The 22,869-nt window shown below is 48.8% G+C and overlaps 2 protein-coding genes across 13 annotated transcripts in view; one reads left to right on the top strand and one right to left on the bottom strand.

Moving 5' to 3' along the window:
• ESPNL (espin like) overlaps positions 1 to 17,351 on the top strand; it is a 45,950-nt gene extending 28,599 nt beyond the window's left edge. Inside the window, 6 exon segments of the mRNA XM_075068992.1 lie at positions 7,429 to 7,584; positions 8,758 to 8,972; positions 10,692 to 10,807; positions 12,309 to 12,505; positions 13,598 to 13,864; positions 13,867 to 17,351. Of these exon segments, the coding sequence (XP_074925093.1) occupies positions 7,429 to 7,584; positions 8,758 to 8,972; positions 10,692 to 10,807; positions 12,309 to 12,505; positions 13,598 to 13,864; positions 13,867 to 15,267 (2,352 nt within the window). The 3' untranslated portion in view covers positions 15,268 to 17,351.
• The window catches only part of KIF1A (kinesin family member 1A), a 522,969-nt gene that overhangs the window by 178,419 nt on the left and 321,681 nt on the right, over positions 1 to 22,869 (bottom strand). The window lies entirely within an intron of this gene.

Raw genomic sequence — 22,869 nt, 5'->3', positions numbered from 1 at the left:
CATTCTAGCCACAACACACTCTAGATTCAGGCCGGGACATGGGATGGGAACAGCTCTAATGGCAATGATGGATGATCTCCTGCTGTCAATGGAGAAAGGGAGCCATCCATTCTCACCCTCCAGGATATCTGTGCAGCATTCAACACTGTTGACTGTGAGATACTGATGTCCTGCCTGAGAGAGGTGGCAGACATCCAGGAGTTTAAGCATGGGCAGCAGGTGAAGCTTCCCCTCAGGGAGGCTAGCTCCCCATCCTGCCTCTTCCAACACACGGCCCTGCCCACACTACACCCCCACTCAGCCCCAGCAGCAACCCAGGCCCCACTTCCTCCACTACTCAGTTCCCTCCCTGCTCACCATGTGTCCCTCATCTCCTTCCCCTCTCCTTACTCAGCCCTCAGCCACCGCTCGCCACCTCCCTGCTTAGTCCTTGTCTTCAAAGTGTTGGGCCCAAGATATCAAAAACAACCTAGAATTTCAGGATGGGGAGTGTGGGCAACAACTCAGCTTCTCTAGCACAAAGGATCTTTCCACCTTCATGGTAAAGCAGAAGATGGAACTTTCTCACAGGCTGATCTCACACTGTGGAACAGATCTAAGGCCCATTACATGCACCACAAACACAAGTTGCATTCTTTGACCTGCTTTCTCTAGTCTGTTTGTGTTAGTGTGTGCATTTAAAACCACAAACCAACCCTGGTGAAATAAAACACTCCATTGCACGCCCAGTTCTCCCCCTGGGGAGAGAATGAGAGCACAAACATGAGAGAGATGTTAGTCGCCTCGCTTAGTGCCCAGCTGGAAATGAGAATAGAATAGGTATGTTAGCTGGGCCTGCTGCTTGAGTGCTAGGTCTGTATCCTTCCCCATGTTGGCCCCTAGTGTGTTGTGGGAGGAAGAGCACCCTCTGACTTCCCTCCCCACAGATGATCAACACACAGCAGGTCTGAATTTTGCAGTAAACAGATGATCTGGTGTCACAGTGCCCTTTGCTCCTCACTGAAAAGTTTGTGATCAAACTGGAAACCAGTGCAATATTGTTGAAGCAAATGGCAAGATTTGGGCGCATGTTGAAATCTGACATTGGGACAGTGATCAAGGGCAAAGTCAACAGCGATGATCAGATGAAGAATTGAGACTGCAGCTGGTGCATGGCTGGGGCAAAGCAAATGCGGGAATCAGCACCAGGGACAGGACAGGTTACCAGCCTGTTTCCTTTGAGAGGTGCCCCTGCAGATCCCCACTCTTTGGATTAGTGAATCCAAGCATGCAAATTCAGCATCTTCTGAAAAGCAGCGGCCTTGCCATCACTCGCCTTTGCCCTCACACAGGGTTCTGGGCAGGGTCGGCTCCAGCTTTTTTGTCACCCCCAGTGGGGAAGCGGGAAAAAAACAAAAGATAAAGCTGTGATTGGTGGCACTTTGGCGGCAGCTCTACTGCGCTGCTTCATTCTTCAGTGGCAATTCAGTGGCAGGTCCTTCCCTCTGAGAGGGACTGAGGGACCTGCCACCAAATTGCCGCCCAAGACCTGGACGTGCCGCCCCTTTTCATTGGCCGCCCCAAGCACCTGCTTGGTTTGCTGTTGCCTGGAGCCGGGCCGGGTTCTGGGGTATAAACAGGACACATGGCCCCAGCTGTCCTTCTCTTCTTGCTGATAGCCAAAGGTGTATTGAGCCCAGAGCTCGCCTCTGACCTCAGCATTCCCTCCATGCTTTGCTCCTCTGTTCTGCCCCTTAGGTTGCTATTTTTCTTTGTTTTAGATTTTTGTTAAAGAACCAACATCCCCCAAGTGTTGGTGCCTGTGCCTGGAGCCCAGCCCTCTTGGCTGCTCCCTCTTTTCCAAATATCCGTCCTGTTAGGCTGACTTCGCACTGCTGCTCTCCCTGTCTTGGATCTACTGAGCCAGCAGCCAGCATGGCTGAGCAGCGCTGCCTCCCTTCATAGAGTCAGTAGCTTTCAGAAATAGCAGTGGGGAGCCAGAGGGGAGGGAGTGGAGGCAGCCAAGCAAATCTTTCCCATAATGGCCTCAGGTAAAAGATCCAGGCCCCTCCCATCCCAAGCTGCTTGCCACTTGACTCCTAGCCTTCAAATATTAATGCAATACTAATTGTGACACTTTGACCTCCCCTCCTGCCACCTCCTCTAGCTGCACAATACAGTCTCTGACTGTCTCCAGGCTAAAGGGCTGGGAGCTCCAGTTTCTCCTGTCAGGAAGCCACCTGGGACCAGCAATGATTCCTTGGCCATCCCAATTCTGAGCTTCCAAAACTCTGGATCCACAGCAGAATTTTACCCTCTCCTCCCCAGTGGAGGGTGCTTCAGATGAACGCTGGACAGGACTGGAGGGGTGGCACTGGTATGTATCCTCTCATACAGATTTAGTTTTAGGCTGTAGTTTTGGCTCATGGGGCCTCACTAAACCAGACTCCTCTTTATCTCTGTTGCCATGGTGCCCCCTATTGGTTGAGTGAGACTGCATTCCTGCCATTAATTTGCCCCAGGGAGAAGGGAAATCTTGCCAACCCACCCATGGACAGAGGTAGAGCCTTGACTGCTTGCCTCTATACTTCAGCCTAAGCAGGTTGTGTGTGAATGTGGTCTTTGTGCTCCAGGATCGAGACATGAATCACTGATATCAGGGGATGTGGTTTCAGTTCTCAACCTGAAAACACAGTGGAGAATAGAAGCATGTTCTTGTCAGGACTAGTATCTTCAGGGCTTTTTCTGTACTCCAAAGAGTCCCACTCCTGCTAAATCTCTCCTAGTTGATCAATAAAGGATAATAAACTGGCAGAGAGCTTCATAATCCAGCAGTTCACAGGACCTTGCTCCTCCGTCTCTACTTTCTAAATTCAATGACATGTTGCAAACATGAAGGCATGACTAAGCTGCTCTGGGCTTACTGGGAGCTGAGCTCCAGAACGGCTGGATGTCTTTCTAGAAGAGGTGCTTTAGCTGAATGAGAAAGTAATGGGGTTGGTACAGGAATCACAGGATGATGTTTGATGGACTGGGTCAATAAGGGCTCAGACTAGATGATCGTAACAGTCCCTTCTGGCCTTGACTTCTCTGAATCTTGGAGCTGAGACCTAATGTTACCAAAAAAGTTCATACTGATTCCTAGTATCAGAGAGGTAGTCGTGTTAGTCTGGATCTGTAAAAGCAGCAAAGAGTCCTGTGGCACCTTATAGACTAACAGACGTTTTGAGCTGAGTTTTCTTGGGTGAATCCCTATCGTCAGTGCATGTAGTGAAATTCCGGGCAGGTTATATACTATATATATACTACTATATATGCAAGCAAGCGAGATAATTAGGTAGTATCAATCAGGGAGGATGAGGCTGTTCCAGCAGTTGAGGTGTGAAAACCAAGAGGAAAACTGGTTTTGTAGTTGGCAAGCCATTCACAGTCTTTCGTAATCTGACTGATGGGTCAAATTGCCAGATGAACTGAGCCAGTTTCTCCTCCCTTGGTTTTCACACCTCAACTGCTAGAACAGGGCCTCATCCTCCCTGACTGAACTAACCTCATTATCTCTAGCTTGCTTGCATATATATACCTGCCCCTGGAAATTTCCACTACATGCATCTGACGAAGTGGGTATTCACCCATGAAAGCTCATGCTCCAAAAAGTCTGTTAGTCTATAAGGTGCCATAGGACTCTTTGCTGCTTATACTGATTCCTTTGCAAAAAGAACAAAATGCTCCAAAGCTGACAGGATGAAATAGAAAGTAAAAGGAAGAAGGAAAGACAGCAGCTAGTTGATCAAGCTGAACTCTCTTGTGCCGGATTAGTCTTCTATTCAGCATAGTTTTCTGTGCTCTGCCTGTCAGCTCACAGCTCTGGACTCTACAAACACTCCAAATGCTAGCCTAAAAGGGAGTCTAATCAGAACACTGTACGGCGTGTACATACATGCACACAACTACCAGCAGAGGTAAACTGCATAGAGGAGTGGGAGGGGGCACTCAGGATACTATGTTAGGAATTGATCTCCCAGTCCTTTTGGGATAATCTTGCTTCTCCAATAGATTGTAAAGAGTTGATGACGAAGCAGCGTAAATACTGATCCCCAAGTAAGGGCTAGTGCCCTAGAAAAGAGCAGGCTGCATGCTGACGTTTCGTTCATTGTAAGGGTTATTATGAACATTCCTTGTCAATCATATAGTTAATGAGTTTACTGACCTAGTACAGTAGTGCATCATTTTGACTAATACTACAGGACTCTTACCAGAGAGATCTCTGCTGCTACAAAAGCTCAGGTGAGTTACAAACTCAGTCTAACACATTTGTCAAATAATGATTCATATATTTTAAAATTTCTGTAACTGCATTGCTCAGGACCTAGGTATGAGGATGGATCACTTTTTGCCAATTTTATTTATATTAGCCTGGCCAGTGCTGCCTGAGACACTATCCTGAGTTCAAACAGGACCTGACAGATATGTAATCCCACTGTACTGAACGTACCATGCATTAGTCGCTTCCTGAGCTGGGCTGGCACCAGCCCAAGCTGGTCACCCCAGAGATGTAGTGAACCAGTGCAACTTCCAGGCAGTGTCAGTATGGGTGCTCCTGTGGTGTCCCAGGCACAAATTCCCAGTGGAATGGCCAGAGAATGGCAGAGGGTGAATTCTACCCTTCTGTGAGAACTTCCCTGCTGGTGCAGGAGGGTGCAGATTGCAGCCCCGCCCCTGCAGCACTGGAGGGATTCTAACTCATAATGTCCTACCTCAGGGGGTTACTACACTAGCAGATAATAGATCATGGTTTGGAGCACTCCTGAGACAGGTGGTGCATTCTCCTAAGGGCTTCATTGGTGTAGCAGAACTGTATGTTCACTTGATCAAATTAACAAGTCATGCTGAGATCTGGCCAGAAGACTGAAACTTCTAGGCATTCGATTGACTGAAAATGAGGACCAAACATTTGTTCAAAACCCTACATTTACTTCCTGAATTAAACACACTTTATTGCATTGTCTCAAGTGCCCAGAGAATCTATTGGCCGGTAGGTACATTAGTAAGGCACTGTGGTTGGTATCACTCTGTGCTAAGCAGCCAGTGTGATGAGACTTTGTTTTACAGTCTTTCCACTTTTTGCTATGACTCAGGTGCCTACTGCTCTTTCCCTGAGGTTGGCTTACCTTTCTTGGAGGATGGCTCATCCCCAGGTGCTGCTTCTAGCTAACACTTAGATGGGGCCTTTCATCACTACTTAGAACCTGGGGTAATAGAAATGAATATTCTGTGCAAAAAAATCTGTGCAAGGTAATCCCTTGACCTTAATGTGCCACTGATGGAGCCCATTGGCAACTGCTATGCAAAGGGTCACAAGGCTTCTGCAATTTGTACTTCTGTGTACCAGCCAGTCAGTGTCCTTCATAGCCTCTGCCTCTCCCATTTCCCTCAATAAGAGTCCCAGTAGGAGCTGAAGTTGGTGCCTGTGGCCTAGAACACTGCACAGCTGGCAGAAAAGGTACATTAGAACAGCAGAGAGATTCAAGTAGCTATTTACGGTGCCCTCCAAAGCTCTACTGTGCATGGTCATGCACTTAGGGTCTAACAAGAATTTATGCTACAAGCTGGGGGTTCATCAGTTGGGAGTGACCGCAGAGGAGAGAGACCTGGGTGTGGGGGTCCATCACAGGATGACTGTGAGCCACCAATGTGATGCAGCTATAAAAAAGGCAAATGGGGTATCCGGTAAGACATTCCAGTCGAGATAGGGAAGTGGTAATGCCACAGTATACGGCACTGGGGATACCTCATTTGGAATACTGTGAACTGTTCTGGTCACACAGTTTAAATCCATCTTTTGTGATGGTAGAACAGATGCAGAGAACAGCTACTAGATGATCAAGGGAACAGAGGATCTATCATCTGAGAGGAGACTGGAAGAGTTTGTCTTGTTTGGTCTCACAAAAAGGAGGCTGAGAGGGGATACGATTGCTTTCTACAAATTCATTGTAAAGTAAATACCAGGGAGAGTGAAGGGCATTTAAGCTAAAGGGTAATGTTGGCACAAGAACAAAGTGGTATAAACTGGCCACAAACAAATTCATGCTGGAAATTAGAAGAAGGCTTCTAACCAGCAGAGAGGTGAGGTTCTGGAACAGCCTCCCAGTAGTTTTGAGAGAGACCTGGACAAATGTATGAATGTAATTGCATGATGGGGTTGTTTGTTTTGGTGCAAGGCAGGGCTTGGCAGCCCTGGGGGGGGTCACTTCTAGTTTATACCTTATGTTCCTAAAGCTCATGCTTCAGGACTTCTGCCAGCCACCTGCAGGAGTCAGGAAGGGATTCCCCCCCTATGTATTCTGGGAGAGTTTTTTATCTTCTTCCTCTGAAGCATTAAGTAAAGCCACAGCTGGAGATGGGACACTGGGTGGAATGGGCCAGGGCTCTGTGGAGACACTGAGTATTCTCTCTCTCAGCTGCCTGGCTGGCTGGTTCTTGATCACATGCTCAGGGTCTAACTGATCGCCATGTGTGGCATCGGGAAGGAATTTCCCCCCACCTCAGACTGGCCTTGACCTTGGAGGTTTTCATCTTCCTCAGCAGCGTATGGGTGCAGGTCACTTGCCAGATTATCTGGGTGTATCTCACTTAATCATTTCCCTGCACTGTGGGGTCCTCTGGCACTGGGACACCTTGGGCCCTCCTGTTCTCTGCCTGTGGCATGTAATAGTCTGGTCTCCTAGGAGCTGTAAGACTTTGGTCTCATTTTGGTTGGTCGGTCCAGTGTGCAGGTGCTGGGGGTGCTGATGGCCTGTACCATACAGAGCTCAGGCTGGATGAGTTGAAGGGACCACTAGAGCAATGATGCTATATTCATTTGGGCTGTAGTGAGTGACAGGCTAGTGCCTAAACCTGCTGGCACTGATGATGTGAAGGGACATGGGTAACAGCACGTGTGTCTCTGTGTCTGTCACCATGTTCCGTTTGGTATCAGAGCTTTGGAACATCCCCCCATATCCCTCCCACCCTTCTCAGAAAACCTGCCATTTTTGACCTGTTGTGCTGCACACTGAAATCAGTCAGAGTTATAATGTGGTGCGGGGTCCTTTCTTTATGCAGGGGATCAGTGTTGCTGAGCAGGAGGTCCTCTGCTACTCCATCTCTGTGGCTTTTTTTTTTAACCACAGTCCTTCCAAATGAGGATGAGCAGGATTAGAACCAATTTCCATGTGGCATTATTGTGACAGGTGCACTGGTTCCTTCTCCTGAGGAGACTGAGATCTGTCTCACAGCAGTAACCTATGGTTTTAGGGAGGCCATTGTGGAAGGGGCCATACTAACAGACGGATCACTCCCAAACTCCTCCCTGCGGGATAATTGTTCATTCCCCCCTGCACTGGGCAAATGGACGGTCAGGTGTTGTGCTTTCCTGTGCTTCCTCTTTCACAGTTGTCTGTGTCCCAGTAGTCTGCTCAGTGGAGGACTTCTAGCAGCCAGGAGGGTCAAGTGGCCAAGGTCCCAGTAATAAAGAGCCAGCACACTGGTGACTACTACCAACTGGAGAGTGGACAAGCACACCTCAGAATGTCAAGTGAGGCCATCGCCATGAGGGAGAATGGCAAGGTACCCTACTGCCTGCTGGGGGATTGGTTAAGACAGAGCTCATCTTTGCTTCTTTGGAAGGTTCCTGGAGGGGATCAACTTTCCTGTTGTTTGATTGTGTCAAAATAAAATAGATATCGCTCTGGCACACAACTGGAGAAATGAATAGTGGAAAGGTATGTTAAAAGAAACTGCTTAACTAGAGCTGGGAAAATTCTGCAAACATTTATTTGAATGACAACACTAGACCTGATTTTCCTCTTGCTTATGTCTGTTTTACACTGGCATGGCTCCCTGAACTTCGGTGTAAATGAGAGCAGAATCTAGCCCCATGAATTTCCTTCCATAGTATTCACAACCTTTTATCAGAGGGGTAGTCATGTTAGTCTGGATCTGTAAAAAGCAACAGAGAGTCCTGTGGCACCTTTAAGACTAACAGATGTATTGGAGCATAAGCTTTCGTGGATGAATACCCACTTCGTCAGACGTCTGACGAAGTGGGTATTCACCCGCAAAAGCTTATGCTCCACTAAATCTGTTAGTCTTAAAGGTGCCACAGGACTTTCTGTTGCTTTTTACAACCTTTTATATTTGTCTTTCCTGAACACTTTTGTAGGGAATTTTCTTCCCAAGAACATTTGTGGAACAGGAGAGTTTCACAAGTACTTATGCCAACATGTATTGGCGCAACTGCTTGAGCTGAAACTGAGAAGTAACTGAGGGATTGGCAAATATCCAAGCAGATCACAGGAACAATAGCAAGTAACTCAGGACGTGAGCGAATTACAAATGGCAAATACCAGAAGTCTCATTCAGTAATTTACAAGGAATCTTTAAGTTGAAACACATAATTCAACACATAATTTCAGATAATGAAACAAATTTGTAGAAATCTAAGTCTGTTCAGGGATAATTTGAGAACAGAAAAAGGGACAAAAACATCAAAGAAGTGTGAGTTGTTTGTTGTTTTTCTGTGAGTAGTCCACTCAAGTCCTAAATCTCCCAGTAAGGAGCAGTGAGGAATCTCACCTGACTGAAATCTGCAGTGCCGTGTGAGTATGCATAACCTCTAACATTGGCAGGGCTATGTATGCTTGATGCCAGCTGACATTGGGAAGACAAGAGCTGTGGGGACACTCACAGTGCTGCTGTGCTAACTGGCTCTATCAGTAAGTGGCCATGAAGCTGATCTAACTGGTGGAGTCAAAAGGAAAAGCAGTAGAAAGACACAATGTTATACTGAAAGATGTAGACACTGAAAGGTGTTTTACATTTTCAGAGGTGAAAGAGCCCTTCCTTCTCTGTGTCTTTCTCGGCTCTGGCATCAGTGAATCCTCTGCAGATGGGAGTAAGCCACACACTAGCCATGGTGAAAGAAGGAATTATCCACACACACCAGAACATAGCCAGTGAGTACAGGCTCTGGTATTTCTTCTGAAACTCTCAGCAACAGATGTGAGTATCAGAGCTTCCTGGCTGTTCTGCTGTTAAATGGCCAGGAGCAATCCTGTAGTATTTCAGTGGTATATACTAATGACTATCCGTGTTCACAGGAACTGTAAAATAGCAAATATGTATGCACTGTATGGGTCAGATCCTCCGTTGGTGTCAACTGGCCTCAAGCCATTGACTTCAGTAAAACTGAAAATTTACTTCCATGGAACTGTATCATCTACACCAGCTGCAGACTGCCCCAAAATGTTTGTATTATATTTTCAAACATTTTACTGTGAAATTGGAAATGGCGGTAAATGTTGTAATCATTTAAAATGTGTTCTCTAGGGTGACTGGGTTTTGCTAAAGGGCTAACATAGTATTGACTTCCCTTGCTGATGAATACCATTACTCAGTCTGTATTCTTAATCATGCAAATCACTGTAGTGTTAAAGCAAAATACTCCCTTAAAATTGTTCTCACTTGCTATCTGTCCCCAAGCATACAGCCTGTAAAGGGCAGGGTCGCCATTCGATGAAAACTGGATCCCCTACTATTCTCATTGCCCTGAACCTCTTTTACATAAGCCTGAGCTTTTGTGGGTGAATACCCACTTCATCGGATGCATGTAGTGGAAATTTCCAGAGACCAGTATAAATATGCCAGTAAGAATCAGGCTAGAGATAATGAGGTTAGTTCAATCAGGGAGGATGAGGCCCTCTTCTAGCAGCTGAGGGGTGAACACAAAGGGAGGAGAAACTGCTTTTGTAGTTGGCTAGTTAGATGAACTGAAGTTCAGCAGTTTCTCTTTGAAGTCTGGTCCTGATATTTGATCTACAACCCATTCTGGACAATGATCCCTCACTTTCACAGGCCTTGGGAGGTAGGCCAGTCCTCGCCCACAGACAACCCGCCAATCTGAAGCATATTCTCACCAGCAATTACACCACACCATAGCAACTCTAATTCAGGAACCAATCCACGCAACAAACCTTGATGCCAACTCTGCCCACATATCTACACCAGTGACACCATCACAGGACCTAACCAGATCAGCCACACCAGCACCGGTTCATTCACCTGCACGTCCACCAATGTAATATACGCCATCATATGCCAGCAATGCCCCTCTGCTATGTACATCAAACAAACTGGAGAGTCCCTACATAAGGATAAATGGACACAAATCAGATATTAGGAATGGCAATATTCAAAACCTGTAGGAGAACACTTAAATCTCCTGGACACACAATAGCAGATTTAAAGGTAGCCATCCTGCAGCAAAAAACTTCAGGACCAGACTTCAAAGAGAAACTGCTGGCTTCAGTTCATCTGCAAATTTGACACCATCAGCTCAGGATTCAACAAAGACTGTGAATGGCTGCCAACTACAAGATCAGTTTCTCCTCCCTTGGTGTTCACACCTCAGCTGCTAGAAGAGGGCCTCATCCTCCTTGATTGAACTAACCTCGTTATCCCTAGCCTGCTTCTTGCTTGCATATTTATACCTTCCTCTGGAAATTTCCACTACATGCATCTGACGAAGTGGGTATTCACCCATGAAAGCTCATACTCCAATACATTTGTTAGTCTATAAGGTGCCACAGAACTCTTTGCTGCTTTTACAGATCCAGACTAACACGGCCACCTCTCTGATATTTTACATCTGCCTGTATTTCTTCTCTCCCTTCCAGCCACAAGGTCCTTCAACATGCTGAAACCCAGCGAGCCCAGCAAACCACTCATAGCAGAGCCAAAGCTCAGCAAATCCCTGCAGAAGGCCAGGATCACAGCCTTGTTCGCACACTCCGTATGTCACTCACTCATCCCTGCAGCTCCCTTTGGACTTTGTTTTCCTTTCTGTCTATTTCCACTTGGCCTCTCCTTTGCTTTTTAGGGACACCTCTTCAGCAGAACTTCCCAGGTTTCTGATCAGTTCTCAAGGCAACAATCCCCTTTCAGCAACAATTTGTTGTCTGTGGCAACACCACCCATCTTTCCTGAGTTGGATACTCCCTTTCTCCCAGCCCCAGCCACTCTGGGTAGATCTTCCAGCAGCTGCATAGACTGGCTGTGGAATAGCACAAAGCCACACTAACATCCCATTATAGTTACCGCTGCTGCAATCTGTGTCAGCAGCCAACAGAACAAACCCCAGGGGACGATGCTGGCAAGGTATTTACTCAGGTTCCTTGCCTCTCCCCCCACGTCTCCAAGGCCATTTGGATTACTTCTAGAAATCAGGAGAATGAATGAAGTTGTGGCATGTGAGACATTTGTCCTTTCAACAGTCAACATGTTTCACAAACATTTTTGTGCCTCATTCAATATTTTATTTTCAAAATTTGTGTTAATAAAATGATCAAAACCATTACTGGCCATTTCCATCCCCCAAAACCCTGTTTGTCACAGCACATCAGAGGGCTGACTTGCTGACCAGGATGTAGCTGGTGCCAAGACCTGGTGCTGGGAGTTTGGCACCTAACTCTCACCAGCCCTTGTGAACATCTGTGCTCAAGCATTACGTTAGTGGCTGCTATGCTGCTGAAGGTGCTGCCCTGCTCTGAACACACCCAAACATGGCTGGAGAGGATGCTTTGCCCCTGAGGTTCCTGTCCCTCACAATATGAGCACGTTCCATCTGCCAGGGCCTCTGGATGGTGCTAGTGCATGTCACAGCCTTGCCCTTTAGTTATCAGCACACATTCCAGCTCTCAGTAATTCAGCCTGGCAGTAGGTGGGCACTCCATACGCTGGGGTCCCAGCTTGCAGTGCTGATGGGTAGTTGGAAGGGTTGGGTGTGGAAACACACACTCATTGTGTGAAATTCAGAGTGCAAATTTCTCCAAGACAGACTCTTGGAATTGGTTCTTGGGGTAAGCCCCAAATCTTGCTGAGCTGTGCTGAGGGGGCAAGGTGGTGTCTTAAAGCCCTTTATATACCCGTCAGTCAGGAGTGCACATAGAGGTCAGTTTGACCCTCAGAGTATCTTAGAGCAGCCTTGAGGCCAGTCTAAGCTATGGTGGCTGAAACAGCTCCTAGAGGCTGGAACAGCTCCTGGTGGCCGCTCTGCTGGTCCAGAATTGAAATATGCTCCAGACATAGTCCCTTCCATCCCAGGTCACCCCCTGACCTACCCCAGCACCTCTCCCCTACACAAAGCTGCTTTGCCTGTCTGAGCAGAGCAACCCAGCCAGGAGGGTCTGACCCTGTGTGCTCCTACCTCACCTCCCTTTGGTACATTGCATGAAGTCCTCTTAAAAACCGGCTGTACTGGAAAAACATGAGCTGTGACTCCTATCATTGCTCAGGGCGAGAAGACTGCACCAGCAGATCCTGTGCAGAGCAGCTGCATCTCCCCAAACTGGATGAGCCGTACCCATCAGACCTCGATGCCCTGGTGCCCACCCATGATGAACAAGGCCAGTCGATTCCCGAGTGGAAGAGGCAGGTGATGGTGAGGAAGCTGCAGGTTCGGCTGGAAGCAGAAGAGGACAAGGGCAGGAAGGTATGGTACTGCACTGAACGAAGGAGAACTGGCTGTTTTAGGCTGGGTTAAAAGTCTTTATAGGCTTCTCCTTGCTTTGCTTGTTCCTCTTTCTCCTTCCCAGCTCACTCCCTAACTTTCTCTCAGCTATGTCATGCCTTACCTCAGTCCTGAATTCTAACGTCATGAGATCATTGCACTCCTGGTTTTCCGTCACTGGTATAGTCACTTCAGTAGAACTACATGTGGGTCCAACCCACAGTCCCTGTGCAAGGCAGGGTTCAGGCCTTTGTCTATTCTTGAAGCTCAGTGCAGACAAAGGCCTCGCAAATTTTTGGTTCAAAGGGGGCCTGAACCAACATTTCTGAGGAAAATTCCAGTTCGATTCAAACCAAAATCTTTCTTTCCCCAAAGTTTTTTCAAAATGAAAATTCAAGTAAATTGTTTTAGTTGACTTGAGATGTTTAGAGTCAACTTGAAGTGATTTTTGTTTGTTTGTGCTTTGAATCAGCCATTTTTGAAGTGTTTCACCCTTTTTTGGTCAATTCAAAAGGCCATTTCAAATTGAAGAGTCGAAATGAAACATTTTGATACAAAACGGTCACAAACAAACTTTTCAACTCTTTTGAAAAAAAAGTTCAACCAAAATCTTTCACTGAATTTGACTCCAACTTGACAAATAGGTTTCAGGACACAAAAATGCTAGTTTTTTTTTCCATTGAAATAATCAATCAAAACCATGTTGTCCAACTCCAGTGCAGACCCAATGAAAGCTACATGGTGCCAGAGCAAGGACTGTGCACTCACACAATGCAAATGACTTTCAAGCCAATGTGCTCCTTAGAACAATAGACACAGAGACCTTCTCAAAGCAAAGGGGAGCCCTGGACCTGTGTGTTAGGGAGCCTTCTCTGTTCTTTAGCAGTCACACTCTCTCTAATCACCAGTCGCAGAAGCTGTGGGAGCCAAATCCTGTGCACTTTCATCATATTGCTGGGGTGTCAGTGCGCTTGTGTCACACCAGTGTGTGTGTGGGGGGGTCACCTGAAGCCCTGTCTCTAGAAGATTACATTAATGACCTGCAGTCTCTCACTTTCTGTCTCCCGCATGCAGAGCAGTGGAGGCTGTTCAGTGGAGATGGAGGACTGGAGGTATTCACAGGCCCACAATGGTATCCTGGGCCCCTTCAGGGAGCTACTGACCGAGGACGACCTACTTTACTTGGAGAAGCAGATTGAGAATCTGCAGCTGAGGAAGAGATGTCAGGAGTGTGAAAGAGAGCTGGGGTGCCTAGTGGAGGAGCTGCAAACTATCCTTCCTGCCCTCATTGTCCATATCACTGTCAACAGCCAGCTCCTGCACCAGGATGGCCAGACGCTCCTGGCATGGTGAAAAGCATGTCCGTGCTGCTCACTAATGTAAACGGCTTGAGGAAGGAGGCAGAGATGCCATCGCCTAAAGAACCATCCAGGCCTGGTGAGGGGAAGTGCCCTGCTGGAGGCAGTGCAGAGAGAGAGATCCTGGAGTGTGGCGTCTCTGTCAGGAAGCTGAGAGGTAATTTTGAGAAACATGTTCTCCCAGGACAAAGAATGGCCTTGGAGCTCCGAGGGGTGGAGGCCATGCCTTGGGAACAATCAGGAGAATGCTGGTCAGGTGAGGATCTTATTTCTCAAAAGCAGTGGAGCACCAGTAAGAGTCAGAGAAAACTAGTCTGTGAAGAACATGCATGTCGAGATATGGAGAATGTCAGTGACTCTGGGATCAGCTGCAAAGAGGCTTCCTCAGATGTGAGCAGGTCTCTTGTTCCAGTGGTAGAGCCCACTAGCCTCAGGAAAGAATGAATAGTGATGCTCTTTCTAAGCTACTGGAAGAAATCTGCTTACATGCCTTCCTTGAAAATCACAGCCAGGAGAATGCTTGAGTCCCAGAGAGTCAGGAAAATAAGAGAGGTGAAGGCTGCTGCAGAGGTCAGAAAGGAACAGATTCCTGAGGAGAAGTCGGTGGTGGACATGAGCAAACTGGGCTATTTAATTCAGCAAAGGAGCACCATCAAGAACCTGATTGGCAACTGGAAGGACATCATCTCTCAGGTGCCCTCATGACAGATCCGGCACCTGAACTGCCAGCAGGCTATCTATTCCCCAGAGCAGTTTCTGCCCCGTATCAAAGGGGTGACCACCGATTATAATAGCCTGACCCTTGACCTCTTTATGCTTGGCTACTTCCACATCCTGGAGCTGGACCTTCCTCAGGAGGAACGGAAAATGAGGCACCTCCTCTGCTTTGAGGTGTTTGACCACTTGGGCAGATACCCCTGGGAGACTGTGCGAGCGTTCCACAAGGCAGTGACTGATGAAATCAGTGCTGGCAAGCAAGGCTGGAAAGCCAGTTTTGAGGACATTAAGTTCAGGGTTTTTGATAACACCAAGGACCCAGCCAGGGAGCTGGAACCAAGCAGAGCATCAGCAGAAAGCCCTCTAAAGCCAGTGTCCAGAGTTAGGGTTCGGAGCACTGCTCTTGAGCAGGCTGGACATGATCCAGGAAACTGTTCTGAGCTAGGCAGCTTCAACAATGTTGAGATCTGCATGTACATTGACCGCAGCTTCGCCTTCTGGAAGGAGAAAAAAGCTGAGATCTTCAACTTTGAGGAGCGAGCTCTTTTGGCCATATTGGAACTGCCTTCCCTTGGCCTTGTGAGAGCGGGAGTTTGGGGGTTGGATTGCTTCTGGGATGCTGGTTCCTCCTCCTTCCCATCTTTCAGATACTGCAAGGAATATGCCTAGAAGGGCTCATAAATTTTTCATGAAGCAGATTGCCTGTCCTGAGGGAGAGATTTTGGAACCAGCAGGAAGATTTTCCAAGGCACAAATGGGAATTCGGCACCCAGCTCTCATTGTGCCTTTGACAGTCTACTCCGAGATTCTTCCTTTCTGCCTTTTCAGCAGTTAAGATGTGGGATGCCTCGTCTTTTCAAGCCAGCTGCCATCTCTTAAACAAGACAGCTCTCCACCTATCCCTTCCACCCCAGCCCACCCTCCTTTGCTGTGCAGACAGGTAAGGATTAGCTATTCCATCTCTGGCAGGAGAATCTCCATGATTCTTTGTCTGCATAGCATGACTTTAAACACTATGGAAAGATCCAGGTGGAGCTGAACTTGCCAATGGGCTGCCCTCTGGACAAACACGCACAGACCCTAATACCTTGGCATGGCTTTGAGGGTACAGGGAGTATCGAAGGACAAATACAAGTGCAATCAGCAATGCCAGCAAAGGAAATGATTGGCAGCAGTAAAAGGCCAGCAGCCTCATGCTAGGCTGCTGGAGACTAATGGTCCTGCATATGTCACCCTTGCCCTCTCCTGACCAGTGCAGAGACTGATATGGACTGCACAGGGAGGTACATGTGGACTGTATGAGTCGAGGGAAAGTGTTATGAGGAGCTCAGGAGAGGAGCTGTGGGATACTAAAGCTGAGCAATGCTCTGGCTTGGGGTGGACCTGTGGTGGTCAGCAGGCAGAGGGGGGGAATTCCAGGGAGGAAGGGGAGGGAGGGCTCAGGTCATCTCTGGCTCGTACTTGGAAATTCATTGCTGGGCTCAAGAAGGAGCTCCCCCCACCTTTTAGTGACTGGATTGTGCATCATCTCAACAAGGGCCCCAAAGGGGGAAAGTAAATGGCAGGCGTGCCACAAGTCAAAGATTACAAATAAGGTAATGGATGGGTGATTGTGAAGCAATGTCAGGACTGAGCCTGATTGTCTTTTCACTTACATGTAACTGCAGTGACTTCAGTGGGGTGACTCCTGATTTACACAATAGCGAGAGAGGAGAAACCTGGCACTTCGTGACCATTTCACCTCCACAGCCTGCATGAGTTGGGGTTCTGTAAAGATCAAAAATCCCCAGTGAACACCTAAGTGATTCGTTAACATTCAAAAGTAATTAAATAGCGAACAGAAAACATTACTGATTTACTACAATTATCTCCAAAAGAAAGAATTTTTCTTCCTTGGTACAGCATCTCCTCTTATGATTACAGACTGAATCATATTTTCATTTTATAATTGTTTCTTTAAAAAAAAGCTCACACTTTTTCTTTGTATAAACTTTTAAATAGCATTGATTTTCCCATGGCCTGAGGCTTAATAAACAGTTTTCTGCCTCACTGAAATCATCTGTTTTTCTTGACAATTCATTGACTTGGGTTCATTACCTTGGGAATCACGCATCAAAGGGTTGGGCATATTCTGCACCACCTGGCGTCTTTAGAGACTGGACGTCTTTCTAAAGGATATGATCGACCCCAAACCCAAGTTCTGGGTAAAGTTCTTTGGCTTGTGTCATGCAGGAGGTCAGACTAGATGATTACAATGGCCTTAAAATCTCTGGATCTATGAAATTCTGAGATTTCACTGTTACAGCCCAGGGATGAAGGAGGAAAAAGCTGCCCATGTGTACTGGGAAATGAGTAGATATCAATGAGCACGCAGAAGAGTCCCAAAGGTAAGGCTGTAGACAGGGTCTCTACTCCCCAGACAGCTCTGGGCACTCTGAGGAAGCAGCACCTGATTGTGCTCGCACTCTCATCAGTCCTACACTGTTGTACTGTCACTCCACTTTACCCTGCTACGTGTGACCCTAGAATCAGGCTGCCTGCTGAGGGTGGGAAAGCTACAGATCTTGGTTCCAGTGTCACTGCTCTCTTGATTTATTTGTGGACATTCCTGCGGGAGGGGTATGGAGCCACTTAAAGGCCTTCAATCTAAGGAATGAGATAAGTAGCAAATCATACTATATTTAGCCAAGAGTAATGCAAATGGTAGATAGGCGAGGAAAAAATATATTCACTGGACCAGAGTTATTGACTGTTCAGAATGGGGGTCAGCAACCTTTCACAAGCGCTGTGCCGAGTCTTCATTTATAAACTTTAATTTAACGTTTCGCGTGCTGGTAATACATTTTAATGTTTTTTAGAAGGTCTCTCTCTATAAGTCTATATATTACATAACTAAACTATTGTTGTATTGTAAAATAAACAAGGTTTTCAAAATGTTTAAGAAGCTTCATTTAAAATTAAATTAAAATGTTGATCTTATGCCGCCGGCCCGCTCGGCCCACTGCTGCTCTGGGGTTCTGTTCACCTAGGCTGGCAGTGGGCTGAGCGGGGCCTGCGGCCGGGACCCCAGACCAGCAGTAGGCTGAGCTACTCAGCTCACTGCCGCTCAGGAGTTCCATCTGTCGCCTCCTGCCAGCCGGGATCCCAACTGCCAGACCCGCTCAGCTCGCTGCCGGTCTGGGGTCCTGGCCCTGCCCACATACAGTGGGTACCTACCTTTGGTTCTTGGCCCATTCTTCCTCTCTTTGTACTGAGCTGAGGGTGGGTGTGCACTTGAGACAGGGCTGGGGGTTGAAGGGTCTGGCCAGGAGCTAGAATGAGGGAGGGGGCTCAGGTTGGTGGCAGGAGGTTTGGGTGTGGGCACTTACCTGGGCAACTCCCATATGATGCGAAGGGTGCAGGTGGGTATGTTGTGTGGGGTTGTGTGTGCAGGAGCTCCAATTTGGTGCTCAGGGGATGTGGGGGTGCATCGGGTGTGAGGCCTGGGGATGTGAGGGGGTGGAGGTGTCAGGGGCTGGGGGGCTGGGTATGTGTGGGGTCCAGAGTCATGGGCTGGAGTCGTGCGGGGTGGTGGAAGGAGTCAAGCAGAGGGCTGGGTGTGATGAGGTGTGTACAGGGCTCAGGGCAGAGGGTCTGGGTGTGTGTGTGAGGGGAGTCAGGGCAGGGGCTGAGGGGATATCTCCTATTTTCACCCACCCACCCCTTCCCTAAGTCCCTGCCCCCACTTCTTCTCTGCCTCCACCGGGAGCAGCAAGCACGCTGATTCTGCTCCTTCCCGACCCCCTCCTCGCCAAGGGCCATCAGCTGATCAGCACCAGGGAGGGAGGACAGAGAGGCAGAGGAGGGCAGGAACCCAGTACACTACGTGAAGAGGCAGGGGAGCAGGTAGGACAAGCTTCTGCCCATAGGGATGCACAGCACATTTCATTAGGATGTTCACTAGGGAGCCCTGTCCTAGCCTCACCCCTGCCATGCCCTAGCCCTGCCCCCGCCCTGCCCCATCCACTCCCTCCTACTTCCGGCCCCCTGACTGCCCCTCAGAACCCCACCATCCAACCCCCCCACTCCTTGTCCCCTGGCTACCCGCCCCCAGGACCCTATCCCCTAACCGTGCCCTGACTGCCCTGACCCTTATCCACAACCCCACCCCCAGACAGACCCCCTGGGACTCCCATGCCTATCCAACCACTTCCCGTCCCCTGACAGGACCCCCAGAACTCCTGACCCATCCAACCCATCCTTCTCCCTGCCTGTCCCAACCCCTCTCCACCCCCCTGCCTCCTGACAGCCCCCCCAACTCCTGAATCATCCAACCTCCCCAGCTCCTTGTCTCCTGACCACCCCTCAGAGACTCCCCACACTAACTGCCCCCCCCGGGACCCTCCTTGCTCCCTGTCCCCTGACTGCCCTGACCCCATCCATCCCCCCGACAGATCCCAGGACTCCCATGCCTCATCCAACCCCCTTGCTCCCTGACTTCCCCCTCCAGAGACACCTCCTGCCCCTAACCACCCCTCCCGGGATCCCACCTGCTATCCAACCCACCTTGCTCCCTGTCCCCTGACTGCCCCCACCCTTTATCCAATCCCCTCAGCCCTGGACCCCTTACCATGAGGCTCCTAGCAGCATGTTCGCCTCTGCGCAGAGCCAGACATGCTGCCCCATGGGAGCGCGCAGCCCTGCCCTTCAGAGCATGCAGCAGCATGGATCCAGGGGAAAGGGGAAGGCAGGGGAGGGGCCGGCGGCATGCTGCGCTCAGCTAGGTGCTCCGGCTCGGAAGTGCGGACCCTGTGGCTTGATGCGCTGGGAAAGTGGGGCCATTTGCCCACTCCTGCATTGGAGTGTGCCTGGGCATACCCCATGCACACGCCTATGCTTCTGCCCCCTGCCCCTGTGGGGGTGGGGGCAGAGAAGAGCTGGCCGGGCTTGTCCGGGCCAGATTTTTAATGGCGCGCTGCTGCCTGCCGGGACTCCGGCAGGCAGCAGCATGCCATTAAAAATCGGCTCGTGTGCTATAGGTTGTCGACCCCTGGTTTAGAACCAGGGGAATAGATTGTGTTGAAAGGGATCAGTCCCTTGTGCCTCTACAAGCAGATTCAAACCACTGATCTGTTGAGCTATTTTGAATTGAATGATGGTTTTTCTTCTAATGTCCTCTGCATATTTCCACTCGTGGGATGTGCCTATCAGTGCAGATACCTTGATCCCACAAGTGGGACTATGCAGAGTCCATCTTGAAGAACTCCAGTTAGAGGTAAGTTACTTCTATTTAACAGAACTGACCCAGAGATCTAGGCCACCCCTTATCTATATTTCAGTGCAGCGAAACAAATATGATTTGGGGGCTGGAGGAAGTGACTTACGAGTTGAGGTTAAAATAGCTCAGGAGGGACTTTCGAAGTCCCTCAGCATTGACTGCCATTGAAGTCAATAGTAAAACTGCTGGTGACTTTAACAGGAGCAAAGTTAGGCCAACACTAAGCATTTTAGAACTCCCACCCTAAATGTAGAGCTTGGCTACGTCATAGCTAAGGGGACTGTGATGGTGAACTTCAAATGCCTGAAGAGCGTGAGCAACAGGGCAGGGGGAATTACTTAACATGAAAAGGATATAACCCAGAATGATGGTATGAACCATAGCAAGGGGAAATTTAGGTTGAATATCATGAAAAAAAATTTCCCACGGTGAGCTGTACCTGGCTGGAAACCCAGTTGCTAGGGGATCTTAGCAACAGGCTGAACAAAGCAGTAGAAAATGTCCTGTTGGGACCAGTCTGGCCCAGGCAAGGAGATGGAGTGGTGGATTAGACAGGTCTTCTCCAGCTTTGGATTCTAGAATTCAGTGACCCCCTTGCTGCCTGCCTTACAATCAGCTTTTTAATTTAGGAAATATACAAAGGACTTGCTTATGCACACTCGAGTGCCGCATAAATGTCTAAAGGGGTAAATCAATCCCTGAGCAGAGTGGAATTGGTATAATCATGGATTAGTAATAGACTGGTGACTGTGCGACCTGTTTGGGTACAGCTGGAATAATGCTGGATATCGTGTTCAGGCTGTCCTCAAAAGAGAGCAAACACATGGAAGGGTTTGAAGTGGAAATACTTTAAATTATGCTACTATAAAAAGCAAAGCAATAGCAACCAATGAGCTCTAAAGTGTGAGACTCCAGGCTGTGTGACAGCATTGCTGTTGCTGTGAGTATCCTTGTTAGACACAGGAGATAAGTGTCCTCCAGTTTCTGTGCCACTCATGACAAGCCTGGAGCTGCAGTGAGCTCATTCAGCAGTCTATTACTGGAGTCAGGAGCACAGAGTCATTTGCAACACCAATTAAATCAAGAGTGAAAGACAAATCTCTTTGCTGTGTCACAGAGCACTCCAGCTGGGGCGCTATCAAATGTCAGAGACTCAGAACATTTAGGGCTGAGTGGCCAGCATAGATCAACAAGTTCAACCCACCAGCCCCAAACTAGGGCTGTGTCCAGGGACACAGCATGCAGCTGGAAAGGTGTCTTGTGCACTGGGTAGCTCCCTGGGAGCATGAGAGGATGAACTCCCAGGCTAGAGGGGTTGCAGAGATTTCCACTGAGGCTTCCCACTGGGTCCTGCTCCACCCCCTATTCTGTTCTGCGGTGGAAAGGCTGGGAGAAGAGCTAGGATGAAGTGGGGAGCTGGGGTATTTTCAGAGTGCTGATGTCACAGCTCTGTCTTTTCATTTTGTCCAACCCTGCTGAAGGGATTGAGTGATTGGTCCATGGATAAAAGCATGGGGTTGAAAGCTCAATCCAGTGGAGTGTGCCGTGATGTTGGCAGGTTGAAGGAGCTGCCAGAGCACATCATAAAGATTCTGTTGACCCTAATGCAGAGGGGTGTCTACAGTTTGCCAGCTGAGTTTGATATGTGGTGGTCTTGTTAGACATCCAGCTGCTGTTAGGGAATCATATTACAGAAGTGATCAGGACAGCTTTTTCCACATTGAATCCTGCCTCCTCCCTGCATGTGCATCTTGCTGGTCTCACTCTTGCACTCCAGGATTACACCAGTGCAATGGGGACATGCCTTAAATCAGTGGTTCTCAACCAGGGATCCAGGGCCTCCTGGAGGGGCCAAGAGCAAGTTTCAGGGGTCCACCAAACAGGGCTCGCATTAGATTTGCTGGGACCCAGGGCAGAAAGCCAAAGCCCCACTGCATGGAGCTGAAGCCCAGGGACCCGAGGCCCCCATCCGGGGCTGAAGCCGAAGCTGAGCAACTTAGCTTTGCAGGGCCCCCTGAGGTGTGGGACCCCAGGCAGCTCCCCTGCTTGCCAACTCCTTGTGTTGGCCCTGGCTTTTATATGCAGAAAAACAGTTGTTGTGGCACAGGTGGGCTGTGGAGTTTTTACAGCATGTTGGGGGGAACCCCTGCCTTAAATCAACTGACTGCTAAATCAGGGGCAGCCTGGTGAGCAGCTCACCATCAATAGCAGGGCTCCAGAATCTGCCTGCCTGCCTGCCCACCAGGGGATTTCCAGGTGGAGTTTAAGGTGCTGACTCAGGACCTGCCTATCTGAGAGGCCTCTCTCCTATCCCGTGACAGTGCTGCAGGTTTGCTGCTATACCCTTGGTACAGAAGAGGTGGGGCTGGTAGGAGATTTTGGGAAGGGCTGAGATCTATCAGGGGGTTGGCTGGAGCTTTGGATTTGTGGCAAGACCAGGGTTTGGTGGGAAATTTAATTTTTATGAACTGGCTTCTCTTGTGCAGAGAGCTGTTGATTTGCTGCTGGGTGGCAGTGCCTTGATTGCATTGCATTGGTAACTATTGGGCTCCTGGGGTCTGGCCTAGGCCGCCTATTATTTTTTATTGGGTGAAGTAAAAAATAAAGACATCTACTGTGTAATGATCAAAGTGGAGCAGTTCAGCGCAACAGCTGGTCCCACAGCCTGGCTAAGGCGATTGTTGGGATTCTCCCATGCAAGAACAACAGCAGGGGTCAGAGTTATTGCAAATGGTACAGAGACAGACACACACTGATTCCAAAAGGGGCTAAGCTTTCAACCTTGTCAGTGTCAGTGAGGGTCGGTGTTTTAGTCTAGTGCAGGGATCGACAACTTTTGGCATGCAGCTTGCCAGCAAGCCCAGGCGATCCTGGGGCGAGATGCTCTGTCCCCCTGAGCTCATGGAGGAAACTTCCCCTGGGGAGGGAGGGGGCCTGCACCAGAGCTGGCCTGGGGACAAAGCAGTCATTTACCTGGTAGGCTGCCTTCCAAAGGCCAGCAAAGCCCTGCTTAT

Source organism: Chelonoidis abingdonii, chromosome 8 (genome assembly GCF_003597395.2).
Source record: "Chelonoidis abingdonii isolate Lonesome George chromosome 8, CheloAbing_2.0, whole genome shotgun sequence".
Taxonomy (NCBI): domain Eukaryota; kingdom Metazoa; phylum Chordata; order Testudines; family Testudinidae; genus Chelonoidis; species Chelonoidis abingdonii.
The sequence above is the reverse complement of the archived record's forward strand: the minus strand, read 5'-3'. Positions and strand labels throughout refer to the sequence as shown.